Source organism: Melopsittacus undulatus, chromosome 3 (genome assembly GCF_012275295.1).
Source record: "Melopsittacus undulatus isolate bMelUnd1 chromosome 3, bMelUnd1.mat.Z, whole genome shotgun sequence".
Lineage (NCBI taxonomy): Eukaryota > Metazoa > Chordata > Aves > Psittaciformes > Psittaculidae > Melopsittacus > Melopsittacus undulatus.
In genome coordinates, this window is record NC_047529.1 from 75,637,256 (window position 1) to 75,660,702 (window position 23,447).

A 23,447-nucleotide genomic window follows, 5' to 3' on the forward strand; every position below is an offset into this window, starting at 1 on the left:
GGAACAGAAAGGTACCAGAGCAGGGGTGGGAAGGGTGTGGAGATAGCACATGCTAATTCATAGAATCACATAATGGTTTGGGATGAAAGTGACCTTAAAGATCATCTTGTGCCAACCCCCCTGCCATCAGCAGGGACACCTTCCCCTAGACTAGGTTGCTCAAAGCCCCATCTAACCTGGCCTTGCACACAGTAAAGAATTTCTTCCAAATAAAAAATTGCATTTAAATGTTCAAATAGCTGGTAAGATTTCCTTCTTTTTTTTTTCTCCCTGAAAGAGAAATAGAATTCTGTTTGCAACTAAATGAAAATCTAGGACAGGTGCAAGAACTTTGCAGACTATATTGCTGTACACTCAAGAGCTAGTAAGTTTGCATTGCTTCCCAGCATTTTATGCAACAAGTGCTCAAACAGTAAATCACAGCAGTATTAGTATGTCATGCTTTGTAGACCCAACTGTACCTTAAACACTGGGCATTCAAGAACATGTATGTCTCTGGCACAGCTGCAATGCATTGGGGAAGATACTACTCAGTAGTAGCAATCCTTGCACATGTGCCTCTTTCTATCAAGTCTGCAAGGACATCACTGAGAGATGACTTCAGGAACGAGGACTGATAACCCACCCACACCAGTGCAGGTGCTTAGGCTCCAGAAGGGTCTTTCTAGGGCCCAGTAAAGCCAAAAGGTTCTTAGGTGATGAATATACTATAAGCAGGCCACAATCCCCTGAAATTAAATTTTCACATGAATTTCCTGCAATTAAAATTTTGCAGCACATAATGGAGACTGTCACTTATAAATAGGCACTGGGACAGTTCTTAGACTTCATTGTTTCTACTAATTTGCTAGAAAAAAGAAAAAAATTATGCTCAATATAACTTGCTTGAATTTCACTACATGTTCCTATTTACTAATAAAATAAGGCAAACAAAATTCCAGACTTGGTTCCCCACTTGTTCATCATACTGTATAGTTACTGATAACTATAAAAATGTCTCTGAAACATTATCAGCTTAGCATTGCTGACATTTTAAAATGTACTTTCCACGTGTTTAATGACTTTCAAAACATCTGAGGCTGTGGAGAATCAATGCAAATAACTTTTCAGCTTATGCTGTGTGTATTTTCTATAACAATTATAAAGTGAATGCCATTACTTGTATTTTGGCAGCTTGACTGAGATTGAATACGGTAACTATAAAGAAGTGGCTGATCTGATACTGCATTTTACACAGGTGTGTTGGTATCTGTGAATATAAATAACTGGAGTCCTTACAAATCAATGGTAGCTGCTTCTTGGTGTTTTATCTGTACTGTAGTGTATAACTATATATATACACAGACTCAAATATATTCCAATATTGTAATCTGAAAAACAGAATATGTATTTATCTTTTTGATACAGTACATGTATCATGCTTGGTTTATGGTGGTTTTGTTTAACAAGCAAAAAAGATGTGTGTTGCCTAGTTGTACAGTACTGTAGGATACTCTGCTGTGCACAGGTCCAAGTGCCTTAGACAAGTGTTTGGCTCGTTGAATTACAGGTCTGTATGAATGGATATACATATAAATATAAAATGAAGAAAATTACCTCAATAAAACCGTTCAGAAAACCTTTACAGAAAATATTTTGTTCCCGAATCTCTAGCAAAAACATGGGTGTGTACAACAGAGTTAACTTCAGACAGCTGTTACTTACTGGAAAAAGGCCTCCAGGGACCAAATTACAAGTCTCTCTGCATGGAAATGAGATGAAGGAAGGCTCCTGAAACTCCTTTCAATTTTGAGAGTCCTTCAAGTGTATCTGGTGGCTCTCTTGTGGATGGTATATTCATGTAGAGGTATGTTCAATGAGGTGATAGTTATTTTAAAATTATAAAGTTAGTGCTCCTGCTCAGTGCTTCAGAGACCTAATTCATGCTCCCAGTTCCCAATTTTATTTTTTATTAGCAAGAAGTGGCTTTCACTACTTTATGTTTCATTTGCATGTGCAGATTTGCACAAGAATTACACCTACTGCACATGAACAAAACTGATGTTTCACTGCTGAGTGTGTTCAACCTAGTCTGCTGTATATCTGCCAGCCTTTTCATATTGCAAAGTGACTGACGATAACTTCTGCTTTTTAATTACTTTGCAATAACTTCTGCTTTGCAAGAACTAAGAGAAAATTATTAGCATAAGTTTCCTCACATGGAAGGCAAGCTGTTGATTATGTTAAGGCAACAGCATGCTTCCAAGAATATTATTTTTCAAGTGGCTGCCTCAACGGTGAGACCATTCCAATACTGACCATTCTTCTTCCGTAAGCATTAAGTAAGTGGTTAGCAGCCTGAACACTTTTCCCCTCAGATGCTCTTCATTGAGTTTAAATTGAAAAGTGTCTCAGCAGAGAACACAATGAAAGGGTACAGTGGGATGGATGGCCTTGTAAGGCTTAGATGAAATCAAAGGCTTAAGTGAATTCTCCATCTGAGACATTCGCTCATACACATTTCACATACATGTGGTACTAAATTTCAATATTTTTATATGCTGTAAATGAGTTGGAAAAAGATGATATCCCTTAGCTGTTAACCAAGGAGGCAATAGAGTCATAGGTTCGAAAAGACCTTTAAGATCATTGTGTTCAACCATTATTATGATGCTTATTATCGCTAATCCCTCTATTTTAAAACTAATCTCCAGGTGTGTTACTGTTGGCATATACTATCATTCTTCTGTGATAAGGGACCCTGTCGTTTTAATCACAGTGTGAACATATAGTATAGATCCTTCTCCCTAAACACTTAGAATCTAAACAGGAAATACAAGGTGGGGAATATGAATCAAAGCAAGGCAGAAAACCTTGAGACTTAAAAAACTGAAGAAGCGAGTTCAACTTACACATATGAAACAGACGATTAGCAACAGAGCTCAGAGTGAACAATTTTTTTCCCACTTCCAGACATGTACGATGCTCCTAGACCAGATTTGGTGTATAAGAAATGACAGTACTACCACTGTTAGATAGGGGGTCACCACGTTTAGGGGATTGCCAGTTGTAATCCTGTTACCACATCTGCATACAAGTACTTGGCACATTTATGGATGCCAGAGCTACCTCAGAAACCTGGAAGCAGTAAGGAGTAATCTAATCTACTTTGTTTCCTACAGATAAATGTATCTTTAACAGTTGGGCAATTCTGCTCTCAGCTACTTTGTGAAAAGCTAGATTTGATATTCCACCTGTCCCTGCTGCTCCTGTAAGGTGCAGTCCTGAAAACCCCATTCACAGTATGCAGTCAAAGGGTTGCTAACATTCCTGTACCACTACAACCTTCAGGTGGATGACAGCAGCAAGACCTTGTCTTGTACTGTTAGGAAGCAAGAGGAAAGTCTAGCCTCTATGCAAATCTACACAGAGGTAATTTAATCTCTCTGAGTACAGAAGTTATTTCCATAAGAGTGATGTGATGAAACTTGATTGTAAAGACATATGATTTCAGCCAGAAGACTGAAAATCAGGCTCTTTTGGAGCTTTAGTGACATCTACTGAAAAACAATGAAATGCACTCAAATATGATTAAAGCTAGTATTTTATGGTATACATATACATATAGCTGTTTACAAAGACACATATCAGATGTGGATAACTCTTTCTTAATTTTCAGGAACAGTCTTTCCATAGTCGTCACAGATTTAATTGCCTATATGCACATGGAAGAAATTGCTCTCCCCTGCATTTTACACTTGCTTTTTGTAATGTAACAAAACAGTTTTACCTATTCCTAAAATACTAAGCATCCTTTCCTTTTTCTTAGCAGGGAGCATGTACATGTGGGCCTGCATGTTTGTGCACAGGCATGCTGTGTGGCATAGGTGTTAATTTATACAGCTACAGTGTCATAGCCAAAGACATAGGAACTTATATATGGCAAAACACGGTTAATGTGAATACATATTATTTATGCATAAGCTTTCAAACTCAGCCTAGGTATGAGCTCGGGCAGAGCCATACTGCAGAGGCGTGTGCCCTGTGGCCCAGGTAGTTGAAGAGGCGAGCACTGCTGTGCTGTGCCTCCTGTCTCACACAGGCTCTTTATAAAAGTTTATTGTGTTTTATAGCCGCGCCTAAGCACTTGGTGGAGACACATGACTAACGTCTGTCACATCACCTTCTCTCGCCTCCTTCGCTTACACAGCAGAGGCGAGCCGCTGCAAGCCGCTGCAAGCCGCTGCAAGCCGCTGCAAGCCGCTGCAAGCCGCTGCCGCTCTAGGTCGCGCTGGGGACTTCCCGTTTGTGTGGAGCCTGGGGAACACCGCCTCACCGCCCCACAGGGCCGCGCTCCCGCCAGCAGCAGGAGGCACTGCAAGGCAGGGCACAGGCCAGGGCGGCTGAGGTAACGCCGGTCCCTAAGCCCCGCCTCCTACCTCGCCCCGCCCCGCGAGCGACAGCTCTGCCTCTGCGCACGCGCATAGTCTTTTGGTCCCCTGCGAAGCCTGCTGGCAATGAGGTCCGCTGGAGGGTGGAACCATTCTCCACCAGTCTTGGGGGGGATTAGGGGGAAAATATGACTTTAGAGGGTTGGAGAAGGTACCATGCTTGCGTTGACGGAGCTTTTCTTTTATTAAAATACTAGTTAAGTTTGAGGAAATTCTCGCTGTTTTGTTACTGGGTAACAAAAAGCCCTACTCGGTCTGGCAGCCTATCACCTTTTCCCCCCTTTCCGTTGGTCACTGGTTTATCCCAAGATGGAGGCCGCAGCTCGGCGGCGCTGACGGCCGGCCCGCGTGGGAGCGAGCAGGACCAGGGTGCTGGGTGGTAGCGGTTCTTCTTGGTGGTGGGCAGCGCGGGCTGCCCGGCCTGCCCTGGCGTCATGGTGAGGAGGAGGATAGGGACAGGCAACCAGGCGGCCGTGAGCTGGCTGTCGTGCCCCTCCATTCTCCCTCAACGTTTGGGTTAAACTCGGCCGTTCCCGTAGCGCGGTGTGGAGGGGTAAACGGCTGTTGGCCGCTTTGCTTGCTGGGCTCTCCGGGAGCCTCATTCTCCGGCATCCGCGCCGACAGTCCTGGGCCCGCTGAGGGGAAGGGAAGGGGCAGCCTGCTTCCCTGAGAGCCGCCCAGGCGGTGGGCATGGGAGGGACCGTGAGTGGGGTTAGGTTCCCTGTGTCATGAGCACTTTTCCTTGTGCCATCAACCACCGGCAGGTTTGTAAGGGTAGCAAGTGCCCTGCTTCCAAAAACGTACTGTGTTTCCTTTTTGGTTGCTGTGAGCATAAGGTTTTAAAGTGTAGTTTGGGGGTTCTAACTCCAAACATATGTCGGCAGTTCATATGCTCTGAGCTTTGATATGATATAGTATGTCGTGTTTTACACTTAATGTTGCCAGGTAAAGAAGACAGGCTAGATCAATAAAGTAGTTTGCCAGATGCGTGTATCTGTTAACACTTTTGGTATGTAAGTAAAGCTGGACACTGATTAAAGTGTTTCCCCAAGTCAGATGTGCTGACTTGTAGAACAGGCTTGTACTCAGAGTGCTGAGGATTTGTGTTTGTCCATAATGTAGGTACATTTTTGTTATTAGAGCTATGTCTGTGTAGTGGTGCAGCCTTCATGATTGGTAGTGAATTACTGGTGTAGGAGCAGATGTCTGTAAACAATTTTCAGAAGGCTAGGTGTGTCTAGATGAATTTCCTAAGGTCATTTTCCTACCTTGCTCGGGTGAAGTTTGTTTCAGGTTTGACCTAGTGTTTAGAAAGTACTTACTTAAAAATTCCTTTCTAGAGTTACATGGTAAGGTGTATATGCTACAACCAAATATATATTGTACCGATGTATTGCTGTTTTGCAGCTGAATATAGTATTAAAGTATATGAAATGGCTATTGTGAAGGTGGTGAGAAAACTTAAGCTACTCTTAGTCTTTTTTTGCACACTCGAGGCAGAATACAATTCCTTTTTAGGTGCATTTAATTTCATTTTTTTGTAATGATTAACCAAATGTTTTTTTCAGCCTCACAAGAAGAAGAAACCCTTCATAGAGAAGAAGAAAGCAGTAACATTTCATTTAGTGCACAGAAGTCAGAGGGATCCACTTGCTGCTGATGATACTGCACCCCAGAGAGTTCTACTGCCTACACAGAAAGTAAGTACTTACTTTTAATATGGAGGTTGATTCAGATAAGAAGTGCTGCAGGAGAGAAAAGTGGGTATGAAATTGTACAATTCAAAACATAGTCTGAGAGAAGCTAGTTTTGAGTCCAGCTTATTAAAAGGAAGGGGGTGTTGTGGGGAATATGATTGTTGTGAGTTATGACCTGCTAGCTTACGTCAACTGGCATTAGAAATATAAATGTATTAAAAAAACCAATAAAAATTGCCTCACCTACCCTGAAGAAGCAGGGTCTGTCAGTTATGCTGCTTATGGAAAAAAGTTTAAGGTCATGGTCACACAGCACCTGAACACTGAACAGTTACAATGTTCGAGTAGGCTGTGAGTTAGGGTAATGACTGGAGAGAGGACTGGAGGACTTTATAATTCAGTTATTCTCAATAGAGGAATTGCTTTTCTTTTTGCTAGTGAGTTTTAAATGGACTTGAGTAACTCCATGTATTTCTACAATTCCAAGGGGCATGAGGAGCGAAGGAGGGAAGAGCAGCGGAAATATGGAGTCTTCTTCGATGATGACTATGACTATCTTCAGCATCTAAAAGAAGCCTCTGGTCCCTCTGAGCTTGTCCCTTCTGTTCGTGGGCAGCAAAGCAGAATTGTTGTCACAAGTGAGGGGCGCATAGAAGATGAAATTCAGCGAGTTCCAGTAAGCAGTATTTTTGCTCATAATTATTTTAGCCTGTTCGTTGGAGTTTAGCATTCTGTAGATGCATTAATCATATTCATACAGTGACTGTGATCTCTATTTATATATAAGGATACTTCTGACCCACAGTAAGACTTTGCTACAAGTGAAAATAAAAGTTGATGAGCGATAGTTTTTGCTAGCACAGTGTTAAAATGCCATGTACCCATACCAAGTTTTCCTAGAAAGAGATGGCTTATTTGTTTGAACAAGTCATGCGTTTTCCTGGGGTTGGCATTTGTTTTTAAGTTTTTCAGAAATCTTGAATGCTCTGGGAGTTACAAATATACCAGGTTCTGTTACCAGTGTTCCATGTTTTTAAAGTGAAATGTGACAGAACCCAGAGGGAATAAAACCAAACTTTTCAGTTCCTTGGTGACTCTTCATCAGGGACTCTAGTGATAGGACAAGGAGCAATGGGTTTAAACTTGAAGAGGGGAAGTTTAGGTTAGCTATAAGGAAGAAGTTCTTTTCTGTGAGGTTAGTGAGGCAGTGGAATGAGTTGTCCAAAGAAGTGATAAGTGCTCCATCCCTGGCAGTGTTCAAGGGCCAGGTTTGAAGAGCCTTGGGTGATATGGTCTAGTGTGAGGCATCCCTGCCTATGGGAGGGGGGTTGGATCTAGATGATCTTAAGGTCTTTTCCAACCCAAACCATTCTATGATTCTATGAAGACTTTCAATAAAAGGGTAATTTCAAATATGTGTTAGAGTTCTTCAAACCAAAAAGTTTTACAAATTTAATTGTTCTGTACAACCATTCTCTAAAAAGTTTGAGAGATGCAAAAAAATACTGTCTCTTTACCTGGAGAATATTGACATGAGAATGAATGCTGCCAACACTTTACCTGGCTTTCAGTGCATAACTTTGAAAACTTGCCACCAATAAAGTCAGGCTTGTCTTAACACTTAACAAGCACTCACAGAGTTTCTTGTGGTCATGTGATTGTCTGCACATTTTCATAAATGTGAACTCAAAAGGAGAAACTGAGAACAAGTATATTGTAATATTGTTTTTTGTTTCTTTATCTAAGGCACCATCTATTAAGTTACCTTCCTCAGTATTTGCCACAGAGTTTGAAGAAGATGTGGGCTTGTTAAATAAAGCTGCTCCTATTTCAGGTATCAAATCTTTTACCTTTCTGTAACTTGAGTTGCCATCTAGGTACTAGATGGTAATGATGGCTTCAATTACAGTGTCACGTTAGTTTTGGTTTAGAACAGGCTTGATAGCAGACATAAATAATGATCTGCAAGATACCTGTGTTTCAATTTGAGACCTCTGTGATTCACTAATAATAGCTTTTTTAGCTTTGCTGGGGCTGTCAGGGGGTGCAGAATCCTTGAGCTCTTACTATTGTGTAGCAAATACAAAATAATAACAAGGGAGAGCTGTAGCTCAGACTATTGATTTGTTACTCCATCGGTTTGAATCAAAAGCTGAACTGGTTTTCATTCTCAAGAATTCCCTTCCTTACATAGGCTGAGTGGTGTTTTCTTTCCTTCATTAGTATCATTTCAGTGTTACAGGCTTTAAGTACGCTTTTGTTACGTATCCATGTTTGCACTGAACATTCACTGCGCAGCTATCTAATTCTTCATAACAGAAGGAAATTGTGTTAGGTTTCTGTCCTAACAGAAGAATGCTAAAGACACTACTGTTAATTGCATTAGAGAAACTTTCTGACCTTTTGTGATGTAGGGAATTTAAAGGGCTGGGAGCTAGGCTTGGCAGTTGATTGTACAGTACTTTAATTTAGATAGTTTTGCTTTTACAGTATTCTAAGTAAAATGTATTAGAGTACATTTATGGAAGTGCAAGACCTCTGGAGAATTTTCATTTCTGGATGAGGAAAATTGACAAGAGGCTGGTGACTTGCCCTGGCTTGTATCAGATCTACAAATGTTATTGAGGAATCTTGCGATATTTAAGTTGAATCTTTCCTTAGTGCAAATTAAAAGTCTAGATGGATTGAATATTAGCCAGGAAAGTAGCTTGGTAATGTCAGAGAAACTTATGTATTTAAGTGGTGGTTTGTTTGTCTTTTAACTTTCTAGGACCACGGCTAGATTTTGACCCTGATATTGTTGCAGCTCTTGATGATGATTTTGACTTTGAAAATCCAGAAAATATCCTGGAAGATGATTTTGTTCTACAAGCAAATGACCCACAGAAGGGGTAGATACAGCTTTATAGAACTGTTTGTCATATGTAAATAGGAATGATGCTATTTGTTGTTTTATGTTCTTGTAGGAAACAAGAATGGTTTAAGGTTTCAAACTGAATGCTTAGGTGTGTTAAAAGGAAGAAGTATTACCTTGTCTTATATGGGTGGTAGCTTAGAAAATCAAGTTTTCATGTGTTGTCCAAGACATAGATTTCATTTGTTACTTTGAGCTCATGGATTATACGTATTTGTTTCCAGATGCAATGTATGGAACAACAGGATTCTTGAATTGAAGTTATCGGGAATGTTTTAGCTTTCAGACAAAATTAGTATGCTAGCTTTGTTACGCTAAACTCATTTTTTCTTTTACTGGCTTGAAGATAATAAGTTTTATCTTTTCCCTTCAAGATTTAAATTTATTATTGCTAAATTGTTTCAGATAACCCAGCGTTGGTCAGAGCTATGGAAAGGTCCTTGTATTACTCTAAAACTTTTAAACTTCTGTTCAGGGGATCAGATGCTGAGGATGAAGATGAGTGGGAAGATGTGGAGGATGATAGTGATGAAAAGGATAGTTGCAGTAATGACTGTGATTCAGAAGAGCCTTTATCAGATGATGGTGTTAATGGACAGATGAAAGAATTTCTTTTTATGCAAGAAGAAACCAGAAGTCGTTTCACAGAGTATTCTATGACATCTTCAGTAATGAGAAGGAATGAGCAGTTAACCCTGCTGGATGACAGATTTGAGAAGGTGAGGCAGCTCAGGAAAGTGTTAAATATAAGGGTGCTCTCACAGTCAAAATGTATGCAAGGTGATATTCTGTATGCCTGTGCAAATGCCTGGGAAAGACTCACTTCTTTCACCCTTTGTCTTCTCCATGCCAAATATACCTTTGTGAAATGATGTCAGTGGAACTATGATGTAATTTTTGTCTTTAGCAGTGACAGGGTTTTTAATGTGCAGATTAAAATAATGTATCAGAGTAAGAAACATTTTATGGAAGGTGATCTATATATTATTAAAAGATAACTTTGTGACTCCTGTGCCATAAGAATACTGACAGGAAGAAATCCTACTGCAGATTTGTTTGGCAGTTCTGCAAATGAGAGGGGAGAGGGGAAAAGGGGCAAATAGAAAGAAATGTATAGATCTTCTTTAGGCTATCAAGAAGTTGCATGACAAATGTGATCTAATTACAGATGCCACTTCTTTATTTTAGTTTTTTGAACAGTTTGATGAAGATGAAATTGGAGCCTTGGATAATGTGGAGTTAGAAGGCTATATTAACACAGACAATGCTAGGTTGCAGGAAGTCCTGAATGATTACTACAAAGAGAAAGCAAAAAAGTATGTATCCCCAGAAGTACTGCTTCACATAAGATCTTTCACTAAAGTAGTCTTGTGTTTGTATTGAAACTTTGGATATGCTGTTTCCAGTTCTTGTACTCAACAATTACTTCCCATAGTAAAATCTGTTATGTATGAATATTATCCATTTTTTTTATGTCACTGAATGTAAGTCTTACCTTATGAGATGATAAAATTAAGTGGAGGCATTTTGATGATTTATGTGAGATTATGCTCCTTTTGTATAATTGTATTGAGGGTAGTGCAAGTAATAGTTAGAGACTTTCTTCGTTTCCCTTTTTAGTGTAACTTACCTTTCTCCCTACACCTTTACCTTGTTTTTTTGCTGTTCTGGCAAAGGATATTCTGTCCCGCTGGTGTGCAGCTGATTCCATTGTATACTTAGTTTCATGATAACAAACTTGCAAGTGACTATTATTGCTGTTGTAGCACTGCAAAAATTAGTGCTTATAAAGCAGCCCTCTGACCATGTAAGACTGCATTTCCATAGTATATTCACTTTATCTTAAAGCAGGTGATAATATCCCAAAGTTAAATGACTAAGTGTTTTCACGTTAGTCTTGTGTTTCCTGATTGAAAGATACAGTAGTGTGTCCCTTGTGGTGAAAGATGACTGGTTAGTAGCAGAGTACATATTCTCCTCCAGAGCTGCCTTGCTTACAGACTAAAAAATATATCCTCTTCTCTTCCTGTCCTCCAGTCACAAACATTACGTGTCACGTACAAAATGCCAGAATTCTTTTCTTGACTGTACCTCTTGTCCTGATGTTTTAGTGTATTTTGTGGATGCTTACTTAAGGAAACTTAACTTTGCTGCAAGTTCCATTGGGAATAGCTTTCTTTAGTTTGGGGTTTTACTGAGAGGACACTAGGTTTACATAATTACACATTTTCAATAAAAGATAAACCTTAGTTTTTTTGTTCTTTGGACTTCAAAGTTGCGTGAAATTGGATACTCTTGAACCTTGTGAAGATTTAGACTCTCCTATGAATGAAGAAAGTGAAGAAGAAAAGGAAGAAATAGTAACCGTAGTTGTTGAGGAACCAAAAGAGAAATGGGATTGCGAATCCATTTTGAGTAAGTATTTTGGAATTCTCTGTGTCTTCCTAGGATTTCAAAGTAAACGATAGGTGATGTCAGAACTTTTCTGACAGTGCTTTAGATAAAATAGTTAATGCTTGTGAATTTTCAAGGACTAAGTGGTAATATAATTCATAATAAATATACTTAATGTCTGTTTGCAGGCCTTCACTACTATTTCTTTTTGTGACCTAGGTACATACTCAAACTTATATAATCACCCAACACTTATTAAGGAGCCATCAAAGGTAAGATCATCAAACTTATTCTGAGTAATACCCTGGCCTGGAAAAACTTGAGACCAAAATGATTGTTTTCTCCATGGATATCTGTTTTTAAAAGAAGAAGTAGAAAAGAGGGTTGGGAGGATGTTAATTTTGATACTGATTCTGTACTGAAGAAGAGTTTGGGTATATTTTTTTTATTAGTAAAAGGAAAATAGCTTAAGTTCAAAATTTCTGTAATGGCAGGACAGAAATGTAGAGTGCGGAATTTGCTTTCTTGTTATCTGTGATATGCCCTTATGTCATCTGTGTCTCACAAGCACACATTGCTTGGGTTTTTTTCTTGAAAATACCCTTCTATTTCCCTGCTATGGTTTAAAACAATTTCTTCTAGTTCTTTTGGTCTTCTAGACATTCCCCATCATTGGAACATAGATTCATCTTTGAAATTGTGAAAGGAAACCTTTTCTGTGGGAGTTTCTAAAGGAAAGTTAAGTGCCTTTTAGTAATATTTAAATAAAAGGGAGATTATATTATTTTCTTATTCTAGGAAGCCAGATTTTCTTCACAGGTTAATTTCTTACTTAGGGATTAATGAGCATTTTTCTGAGGGAAGAAAATAGTGTGAGGAAACTTCCATGTTTATTACTGTTAAATCTGAATCTAATGTTTTTATACTGATAAGGCAGTGTGGTGTGCACTCCTTGCAGACAGAGCTGGGGGCCATTCATATGTAATTTTCACTCTATTTTAGCCCAAACCCATAAAAATTTCCCAGAAGACTGGAATTCCTCTACACATCTTGCCTCAGAAAAGTCTTACTGCTAAGCAGATCGAACGCATGCAAATGATTAATGGCAGCGACCTGCCAAGAGCATCAACACAGCCCCGTTCCAAAGACGAGAGCAAAGAGGATCGCAGAGCTAGAAAACAGGCAATAAAAGAGGAGCGAAAGGTACGCTTTGTTTTAAATAAGAACCTGAAAAAACATGTTATATTATCTGAATTCTGTCTCACAGACTTTCTTAAAGCTCACTTGTTCTTGTGTCTGGAAATCAATGGGAAAGACTTGCTGGTCTCAAAAGACTGGTTACTGCTAATAATATTATTGTCCAGATTGCTGCTGTTTTCATGATCTTGAACTGTTAATTAGAATGGTGTCTTCTTGCATGTCATGCCTATTTTCTAAATCTTTAATTATTGATATGCACAGGAACGCAGGATGGAAAAGAAAGCCAACAAGCTAGCCTTCAAAATGGAGAAAACGAGGCAAGAGAAAGAGTTGCTCAATCTGAAACAGAACGTTCAAGGACTGAAGCTGTCTTGATGAAACTGCTGAACTTTCTTTGGAAACAAACTCAAGTTTTCATTTGGATTGAGAAGGGAACTGCTAGCTCATAACTTTGCCAGTTATGCTCCAAGGGGGTTATTCACATACTACTGTAACAAGAACCAGGAACTTGTTATTCTTTCTGAAATGCAGTTATGCATAAAACCATCTTTTAGTGATGTCTATTCTGTCGTGAGTGACGTGGCAACTTTTGCAGATTTTCATTACAATAGAAAGGTACTAAAATTATAAAAAATGTAATTTTCTCACAAACTATCCCTGGACAAAGTTTTATATACGTATTTGTATATGTATTCAACAAATCAGCAGAATCTTACTGATCTATCTGCTTAAATTCTTCTATTAAATTATCTCAGTTTACAAAGCAATATATCTGTGTTCTGTCCCTTATATTCATGGTTAAATGCAGCAGAAGGACTGGTGAGGCCTTTTAATGTACAGAAACAGTTCAAAGTACTTGTTTTTATTGGAAGAAGGCATTTATAATATATTGACAAAGTAACGTGATTTTAGTGAAGGGAATAAATAGGCATGGCAGGGGGGTTGGAACAAGATGATCCTAACGTCCTTTCCAACCCTAACTATTCTATGATTCTGTGATTCTATTTAAAAATCTCTTGATCACTGCTCAGGAAATTGAAGTGTCAGTGGAGCTTTCACATCTAGACTAAGCATTTTCAAAAACTGTTGAAGTGACTGTGTTAACCAAATCAGTAAGAATCATCTGTAAGATTCGAACAAGTTTTCATTTAGCCGATACCTGCATTAGTTTTCAGGTGCTTCACAGGCTTGAAGGTCTGCCTGTGTCATAATTGTTAATTACATAATGCTGATGTGTGGTAACTTGGAATGGCAAGCTCCTGAGTAAAGAAGACACCAGCTAGTACTCATGTTTCCTGACAGCAACACAGAAGAGGACATCTGAGAAACCATTCTGTTGAGATGAGTCAGGTACCAGGTAAATAGTTAAATGGAAATGGAACAAGTGAGTAGTAGATGCTGCTCAGTGTTTTGGGTGGCATGTGGTTCTGTGACTTACAGAATCACGGAATCCCAAGGGTTGGAAGGGACCTCAAAAGATCATCTAGTCCAACCCCCCTGCAAGAGCCTTTAATAAAGACAGTGCACATGTTCTTTACTAGTCCTTAACTCATCTGCTGTGGTACATGTCTAAAGTAACTCATCTGCTGTGAATTGTCCTTTTCTTTGACTTCTCATTGCTTATTCATTGATAACTGTGCTCATGCCTAAACTGTATCAGTCAAAACCTTGAGGGGATGAGAACAGAGGAAAGGGTGGGGGAGGCAGAGGAAGACACTTGAAAGGAAGATGATATCACAGACTAAGCACAGACACACAGAAAGATGTTGCTGGGGAACAAAAGTGGAAAGACATTTAAACAGAGTAAGCATCAAAAAGGTTATAGAATTGCTTTGTTTATCTACACTTGTTATCAATGAAACACTGTAGTAACCTTAACTCTGTGCCTTGGAATATGGTAAAATCTGAAGGAAAAAGAAAGAAACAAAACAGTCACACATCTGATCAGTAAGACAAGGTTTCTTTTGTCTCAGCAAGAGCAGGTAAGGAACACTTATATTTGAAGTCTTTCTCTCTGTAGGTTGCACACCTTGTGAAAAGGGATCTTAAGTTATTGTTGAAGTTTTCCTGAAAGCTGGTTTTGTTTAGTACAAGTTATGTCTGCGCTCTGAAATGAGAATATGTGACTGCCACTGGAGTCAGAAAGGCTTTAAATCTACTTTCTGTGTAACTTCAAACATTTAAATTCTTTTTTTAAAAAAAAATTACTGATTTAAAAAAAAATCCCCACAAACTTGACATTTACAAAGATAATCTTGGAATGCTGTCTGACATGTTATGGAAACTTCTGCCTTAAGAATGAGGATTGCATCCACTTAATGTGACACCTGCAGCTTTCTGGAATAGCAACAGTTTACCCCAAGACATTGCTGGGTGTTGCTGGCTCCTGATGATTTACAAATGGATAAATAGAATTGCAAGTCACCTGCTCTGGCTTCCCAGCAGCCCCTCTCCCTGAATTAATGCAGCAATGAGCTAGAGTACTCTTCCATCATCTCATCCAACCATGATGTCATTGTGAAAGGACATACCTGAGCAGTCATGTGGAAAACCAAAGGCTGTCCATTGTAGTAAAGGTGAGCTTGTGCATCATAGGAACAAGGTAAATCAGGTAACTCTGTGAAAGGGAGCCCTGGCAGATGACAGGAAATGTCCCTTTCTGACAGTGAAACACTGTTGCAGCAAGGGCTCAGTTCAAACGCTGACTCTGTGCTAGTCAAGCCATCTTGTACTGTGTAACTGAGACTCTTGCACGTTTTGCATTTCACACAGCTGCCCAAAGTCAAGCTCTGGCTCCTTGCAGAACCTGTGGAAGACGTTTTGCACAAGATGTTCTGGTAATTCATTTTTTTAATGGGAATGTTAATGAGGAATGTTGATGAGTTCAGCTGAAGGGTGGTGAGCACTGGGCAAGGAGGAGGTGGCTGCTAGTAGAGAAATGGGTTAAACACATGTTGAAAGAGCAAATGATCTGATGAATGATTAAATGAATTAAGTGAGCTTGATTAGAGGATTACTGAATGTGCACAAATCTTCATTTACTGCTTGTCCAAAACCAGGTGATTACTATATATTGTGTTTAAAATTATGTTATCTCTTGGTGAGACATAAATTCCTAACCTGAAGCTTCCTTTGGTTTCCAGGTTTCCAGGCAGAACTTGTTATTTCAGGCATCCTGGGAAAAACAGACTAATAAACCATCTGATAAGTAGTCCCTTTGACAGCATAATGTGGGCACCAGGCTCTGTTCCAAAGCCTGCAGAAGTGAATGAAAAGATTCCCCCTGACCTCGCTGATCCCTGGATTACAAACTAGGTGGCTGCACAGTTTGCCTGGCACAACCCAACAGCAGGGTTTATCTCCAAGGGGTGGGCTCTGCATGTACCCCTCCCCTCCTCAGTTTGCATTACTGATCCTGTGGCTCTGTGGTAGATCAGATCAGCCCCACGATAGAACTCAAATCTGATTTAGTGAAAAACCAAAAAACAGACAAGAAAAGTACACTGTAAGCTGAGTGATTATGAGTGCTGAGATGAAGGTGGAGATACCCTGTGCTAGTAGTTCCGTGTTTGGTATCTGTGATCAGATACATGAAGAATATGATGGTTTACTCTAACAAAATCATTTGAGCAGACAGCTATCTATGTTCTGAGGGAGACAGGAAGTTTCTTGTCACTGTGACTGACATGAGATGCAAGTCCTGTAATGCTTCTCTGTGCCTTGGTGATGCAGGACTGGCATGGTCCTCGGTACCTGCTTGGTAGGTATCTGCTGCCCTCTTGGTTCTGCAGAGGAATCTTCAGGCTTGCCATCAAAAATATCTAGAATCAGAAGATAAGGATCTGAAGTACATGAGTAGGAAGGTTCAAAGGAAAATGTGAATTTAGAAATTTGTGTTGTAGTGGAATGAGGTGGTTTTGGCCCAGCTGAGCTGTAACCAAAATGCAGGCAGCTGCTTTAACTCTTAGAGGAAGAGAGTGGATGGCATAGAGAAGTTAATGAGAAGGTTGAGAAGAGTAACTGAGAACTGGAAATGGGAATAAGCAAAGGAAAATAAGAAAGAAGTCTTTAATTTAGCAGCTGCAGGTGGTCTCAAATAGGCGTGATCCACAGTACAAAAGAGGTAGATTGGTCCTTGCTTTCACTGTGTTCCTCACAAAGGGGATTGCCCATCCTGTTGCAGAAGAGTGAGGCTGATGCTAAAATCTGAGACAGTTCTGAACCTTAAAACCTCTTTGCCATGAGGTGTGGCTCTTCCACAGATTCAGCACCCGGTATCTACCTACCTAAACTTCCCCTGTGCTCTCAGCGGTAGATGTTACCCTAGTTCTCCTGAGCTGTTGGGTTATGTGTGCTGGTAAGCAGCTGCTTCCCTGCAGCCTGGGGCTGTCACTGTTTCAATGGTGGTGATGGAATGGACAGTGCTGCTGTTTGCCCCTGCTCTGGAATACTTATATAAATTTAAAGAGCTAATAATATAAATATAGGCCTCTTGAGCAGGATCAGCCTGTTTTCCTTTTAACAAAGAAGGACAGAAAAACAAGTGTGTTGGGGAGCAGGGGGAGCTCAACAGGACTGTTCCTTCTCACAGCCCCAGTCTGTTCTTCTCTGCGAGTCATTATTTGTGCTGGCCTCCAGCATGTCCCTGAGCAGAACTGGAAATGGCTTCTATTTCTTATTTGCGTGAAACTGCTGCTGTACTTGGACAGCTTTTCAAAGTTTTGCTGAACTCCTTCAGGAGTTAAACTGAACCTGAAATAAATACTGCTTCAGCTCCTGCTGCTGAAGAGCAGTGATTTTAAAGCCTGAGTAAGGAATCATTGCTAACAAAGGGTGACTTCAACCTATAAATGACTTTTTTCTTTGCATCCCAGCTGAGGCATGATCCAATATGCAGGAAAGTCTTCAACAAGAAGCGCAAGCCCTTCAGCTCTATGAAGCAGAGACTGCAGGGAACAGAAATCATGACCATTAGGAAGCAGCACCCACAAAAGGTATAGTTGAAATTGAAGCTTACGTGTTATCTCCATATGAAGTCTTTCATTCAGTAATGCTATTGTTTCCTCTGAGGACAAAGCCTGGATGTTGTGGATGAGTCTCACATATGTGCTTGACTTGGTGCCAAATTCTTTCCTCCCCCTCCCTGTGCTGCTAGCGTTTGAGGATATTTCCTCATTTGGAAGCCAAACCAGTAGGTGTTGTGACTACTCTGGGCACGTTAAGTACCTCTGCTCTTCCAGGAAATGCTTGTGCATGTATTTTAGAGACTATGTGAGTCTGTCAGCTTGCTCTTCACTTAAATCTGAAATAGAGTGTGATCCAATATTGCTGGTGCATTAATGCACCAGGTTGTACCTGAGAGCTGCCAGTAGCCTAGATCTGCAGATGGAGCTATTGAGATTCATTGCTATTGAACTCAAGGGTCTATAAATGTATTTAAATTTAACTTATTTACAAAGCTGGAGGGCAAAAGGCTTAAGCTCTTACTGGAACAAGGTTGTTTTCATGCATTGCTGGGGAGGAGGGAAATACACATGGACACACATGTGTGTGATTTTACCCAGAGATGCCAAACTGCTGCCGATTTGGTATCCATGCAGACTGACATAAAATATCCTTTAAAATCAATTATGGAAAGAAACAGAAGTGCACAGAGGTTTAAAGCAAGAAGAAGAATCTGTCAAGCAGAGGAGAAGATGTGGATGATAGTGTCAATTCTGGTCCCTCTTAAGCACCTTTTGTTCTGCTGCAACCTCAGCGTTTTGTTTGAGTGCATTGTTCTTGTATCCATCTTCAGATGCTATCAGTAGACAGCAAAGGGTTGTATCAGCGTTTAAAATGCAAATTTCCTTTCCCTGTAATATTTTCCCTTTCCCTCAGAAAGGAAAAACGCTCACCCTAAGATACTTCTTTGGCCCTTGCAATGGAGAAATATAGTTTGTGCCTTCCTTTACTCCCATTACAGAAACAGCTGGAGAAGAAATCTAATTGGAGGCAGCACCATGAGGATTTTATTAATGCTATTCGATCAGCCAAGGAGGTCACCAAAGCTCTGAAGGAGGGCCGCCCTCTTCCACCTCCTCCCCCACCAAGCATCAACCCAGGTTTGTGGTCTACCTTATCTTATTGCCATTCCTGTACTGATCATTGGTAAAGCGGTGACCGCTTAGTATGCACTGCTGGGCTTCAGTTGGCACACCCTGCCACAAAACAGTGTCAACATCATTTCATTTCTTGGCTTAAATTGAGTAGGAATGCAATGCAGAGGTGATGTGGAGGAAGGGAAAGCTAACTGCGCCTTTTAAGTTTAAAGGTAGCAAGTTTGGAGTCGGGTATTAGTGCTTTGGGAGGAGATTCAGGATGCCTGTGCTCTGGTACAGACTGTACCACGGTGAAATGTACCCCCTCACCATCCAGAACAACTGTAGTGCCCACAGGCTTCCCCACTCCCATGTGGTGGTTTTTCCACTGTTCCCTTCCCCACCCAGCTGTGCAGACAGGGGAAGTAATTTAGAAAAAGATGGGTCTGGTTTACTACTAATATCAGGTGTGGTCTCTGCACAGAGCTCACCATGGTAGAAGTCATGGATCCAAAAAGAGGCACATACAGCCAATATTTCTCATGAGATGTGATTTATGAGATGTGGGAGCAGTCTTGGAAAGGGTCCTAGTGGAGTCCTGCCTGCATTAGGAAGGTGGAGGGCAGGAGAGAAAGGGGGGCTCTCTGGGCTTACTTCCAGAGCAGGAATTACTGACTGATAGCAAAACCAGCTGCTGTGATTCCAGCCTTTCTCCTCTTGTAGATGATGGCGATGCAGTATAAGCAACTGGATACCTCTTCCTTCCTTGATTGGGGTCAAGCTCCTCTCTGAACTTCCACTGCTGAACTCTTTAATGACTCCTGTAATTTCTTGTCTAACTCCTCCCTTTCCTTCTCCCTCTTGGAGGAAACCGAGTTGTGCAAGAGCAGTGGTGGCTGTGGAGAAAGGAACTGTGGAGAACTGCTTTTTAGGAAAGACACATTGCTGAGGGGCCTAGTGAGGATGTATATCCTGTACTTACAGGATATACACCCTGTACTACAGGACTAGAGAGAAAACCCATGGATAATGGGGACGAGAGTAAGATATTCCCCTTCCTTCTACTCCTTCTCCCGATAGAGCTCCCTGTTCTCCCCTAAAGTGCCAGGTCCACCTGACAGCCCCTCAAAGCATCTGCCCCATCTCATCTTCTCCCCTGCATTCAGAACCATTTTGCCCATGCTGCTGGTCTGGAGCTGGCTTTCAGTGACTGCTTGGGCCACCTTTTCTGGGCTGTTACTGAGAAAAGCAATTGGTAAAGATACTGTATCTGTAATATTAGGGTAAGGACACTTGGGCTGTTTTGTACTGGTCAGTATTGGTCAGGGGGGAGAGATCTGAGAATTGAGAGGGGGGTGAAAAGGCTGAATGTGACTGTGTTGACCCTGAACACTGACTGTTCATTGAAACAGGTAGGACTGCACCAGAGATAAATGTCACTGAATAGCTTTTACTGGAATCAGAACTGTAACACTCAAAACTGACTCTGTAAAGCACTGCTGTGTGTTCTTCACAGTGCTGCTTCACACTCAAACCTGGCTCTTGGATGTGGCTCGGCTGGTGGGGCACAGCTTCTTCAGCAGTGTTTTGCCAAAGAGAAATCTTGATGACCAATCTCCAAAAGTCTTAAAATCATTGGGTTTGACTACTCCAGGAACTTCTGAATAATGCTTTTTCTGCAGACTTGTTAATTGTGAGATTGGGGGTGGGAATAGGACAAAGATTATTATCTGCCTGTATCAATCCCGAGGGACTTATTTTTGAAAGCAGATACTGTTTACTGGTTCAGTACCATAAGCCTGTATTTTTTGAGTGCTCCAGTAAAGCAAGGCAATCCTTCTGTAGTGTATAAACTGACACAAGTTGTTCCTTTCTTATGGCCAGATTACATTCAGTGTCCATACTGCTCACGAACATTTAATGAAGCTGCAGCAGAGAGGCACATAAAGTTTGAAGAACAAGCCTTCCGCCGTGCCTTTGCTGCAAAGACCACCAGACCAATGGTAAGCAAACATAGTCACACTTGCCTTGCCCTGCCCTGGAGGCAGATTTGCTGAAGGGTAGCTTAGGGTGAGTAAAGGCCTGTATTACCATAAAAGTTCAGATTCCAGGGAAGTTGGTAAACTCTTAAGGCAAGATACATGGTGAATATCGGCTAAGGGTTTCCCCAAACTGAATTCTCTTGTCTCCAGTTATATAAAAAATGATAGGATATGGTAGTAGTATGAGAAAGTTGGTCACCAGTTTCTTCAGATTGTTCCGTGAATGGATTCCAGGGGAACAGCTGTAGGGAAGCAGGAACCTGTCAGCTTTTGCAATACATGGAGAAAGCTCTTCCTGTTCATTAGGGCTCCCTGCTGTTGGCAGGTTTGCTGTTCCCTGCAGATGTATAGCTGATTTATTCCCCGGTGGATAGACACAAGGCCAAAGGGCTAAGTCCCTCTGGGGATCAGCAAAGTGGAGCTCATCAGCTCCTATTTTATACAAAAAAACCCCAAATTAAAGTAAACAGATCCTTTAGCAGGGTACTGATTCTCTTTCATATGTTTGAAAATCTTACTACTCTTTTACTTATGTTGGGCAGGAAAAAAGCTTCCAAGTGGGAGGGGGTGCACCTTTTTCCACCTTTCTTCCTGGCACTGCTTCAGCAGCAGTTTGGAGCTCACACCAGGCTCTTGCTGATATTCAGTGTGGATTGTGGATCTTCTTCCACCAGGGCAAGCAGCCGGTGACTCGGAGGAAACCCCCAGCAGCTGCTTCATTACCGCTTCAGAAGAGAGCACAAGAAGATGCCGGTACAGACAAACCTAGGCCAGACAGGAGTTCATTTAGCCATGTCTGTTTTTTGCATAAGAAACTCTGATGTATTTGAGGCAGGGGTTGGCATTTAGAGCATATCCTGGGCTTTGGAATCCAGTTTTCTGATAGAATAAAAAAAATTGATTTATTTTTTATTTATTTTTGGTTAGGTTTGGGTTTGTTTGGTTGCTTTTTGGTTGTTTTTTTTTTTCTCAAGCCCAGGATGTGAAATCCCAACCTCATTTCTGTACAACACTTATCAGAAATGAGAAAGATCAGAAATTTCCAAGTGGATGTTGTTGGTGTTAAATGCCTTGCCCAGTCATTATCCTCATCTATTCTGCTGAGTGCAAAAACAGAGATTTGCATGCAGGTACTCAGGAAGCACTTAGCCTTTTCAGTTATAGGTCCTCAAACAGAATTATCTATATAGAACTAAAATATGCAGTCTGGGTGTGAGGTTTCTTCTTTCTCATAAAGGACTCCATAACCCTTAATCTTCAATTCTAAGATTCATTCCATCTTCTTTAAGTCCATTTAGATGAAGCATCAAGTTTTTATGTTGTTTGTTCTATATGAATTTCCCCTTGTTGATTCAGCCTTAAAATTAACATTGCTGCATTCCTAAAACAGTTCCCTCTAAGCAGGATACTATATAATGTGTTTGATAGCACCCATTGCTACTGGTAATCATGACCTGTGCTCAGTCTATGTTTAGAAGATGTTTTGCAAAGTTATTTTAATGGTTATTTGCATTATAACCTACAAATGGTAACACACAGTGCTCTTTGTAGCAGTATCTTTGATCCCTACATTTCTGGGTTTCATGTTGAATTTATGTGGATTATGATGTTTTATTTTAACAATGATCTGCAGAGACCTCTTCAGGAATACTACAGAAACCCAGAAAATCTTTGGGTGCATCAACTGGACAAAAGGCTTCAGGAGCATTTGGGTAAGAAATTATTTCTTTTTATTATTTCAAATTTATAACATAAAAGGACCTTGTGTGCTTCTGTGTATGCACAGTATCTTGTTGATATCGTACTTGATACGCTTCTTGCTATACTTGTGTTTGCAGTATGAACTTCTTTGTGTTAATTGAAGCAATCAACTGCACTGAAAACTTGCAGAGCTCCTCATGTCCCCAGTATAGGCTGCTGAGAATATTCTTTTGTTGTTACACAGTCTCTGGTTTGGAGCAGCTCCATCTCAAGCAGGCAGCGACTATTCTTCTGTAACATGCATCTTGAGAAGATTTACTGTTTGATAATGCAAACCTCGGTAGCACAATGTGCTTCCAAGTGAGGAAGATGCCAGCATCCATTTCAATATGTCAGGATGATGGTGTGGAGGTTCTTTCTTCTCTCTAATGTTTTCTTTCCCAGACCATGGTGTTTGGTGCTTCTGCTCTTCAGACCATGCAGTTAAAGTGTTTTTCCCATTTGGGCCATGCAGAGCCATGTCTGAGCAGCACAAAAAGCTTCCAGCCCTTGCATAAGGCGGTTGTGGTGCTTTTGTACAAGGGGGTGGCTCAGATGATCAGCATCTTGCACCCCTGTGAGATGCATATGACTGCAGAATATGAGATCCTGTAGCCAAGATGTTCCCTGTAGCTGGCAACACATCTTGAGCCTGAGAGATGAGCTTATAAAAGTGCTTAGAGAGTGGGATGAATACTAACATGCACAGTCTGCTGCAAAAACTCAGACTCAAAGTCTTTGCAGGGTCTTTTTATGTGGAGCTTTTCTGCCTTGATTGCAGATGGTCAGTGGCTGTGGGGAGGATTGCAATGGGCATGGGAGCATTCAGTCCATGGTCCATCATTGACACTACTGATCTCCCTGACTTTGCCAGCTACAGCAAAAACTATTGACAGTATCCAGTGGTCTCATCTGGTGTTCTCCACTCCCCTGATTACCCGTGACTGTGT

The 23,447-nt window shown here is 40.8% G+C and overlaps 2 protein-coding genes across 2 annotated transcripts; both read left to right on the plus strand.

Annotated features, from left to right (window-relative positions):
- Window positions 1–4,734: 4,734 nt before the first annotated feature.
- On the plus strand, window positions 4,735–13,402 carry LTV1 (LTV1 ribosome biogenesis factor). The gene is made up of 11 exons (XM_031049859.2): window positions 4,735–4,867; window positions 5,999–6,130; window positions 6,615–6,803; window positions 7,874–7,961; window positions 8,898–9,018; window positions 9,517–9,760; window positions 10,230–10,357; window positions 11,317–11,456; window positions 11,655–11,707; window positions 12,438–12,638; window positions 12,897–13,402. Exons 1-11 carry the CDS (start codon window positions 4,865–4,867, stop codon window positions 13,008–13,010), a joined length of 1,413 nt encoding a protein of 470 aa, XP_030905719.1. The 5' UTR covers window positions 4,735–4,864; the 3' UTR covers window positions 13,011–13,402.
- Window positions 13,161–23,390, plus strand: ZC2HC1B (zinc finger C2HC-type containing 1B). Its single transcript, XM_013129277.1, is given in 9 exon segments — window positions 13,161–13,205; window positions 13,938–14,019; window positions 15,408–15,472; window positions 17,510–17,629; window positions 18,601–18,739; window positions 20,600–20,718; window positions 21,432–21,537; window positions 22,391–22,469; window positions 23,279–23,390. Coding segments are annotated over 9 exon segments (867 nt in total).
- The last annotated feature ends 57 nt before the right edge of the window (window positions 23,391–23,447 follow it).

Coding starts and splice junctions, on each gene's coding strand:
- LTV1 (XM_031049859.2), top strand. Junction 6,804..7,873: donor ATGAAATTCAGCGAGTTCCA/GTAAGCAGTATT, acceptor TCTTTATCTAAG/GCACCATCTATTAAGTTACC. Junction 9,019..9,516: donor GCAAATGACCCACAGAAGGG/GTAGATACAGCT, acceptor ACTTCTGTTCAG/GGGATCAGATGCTGAGGATG.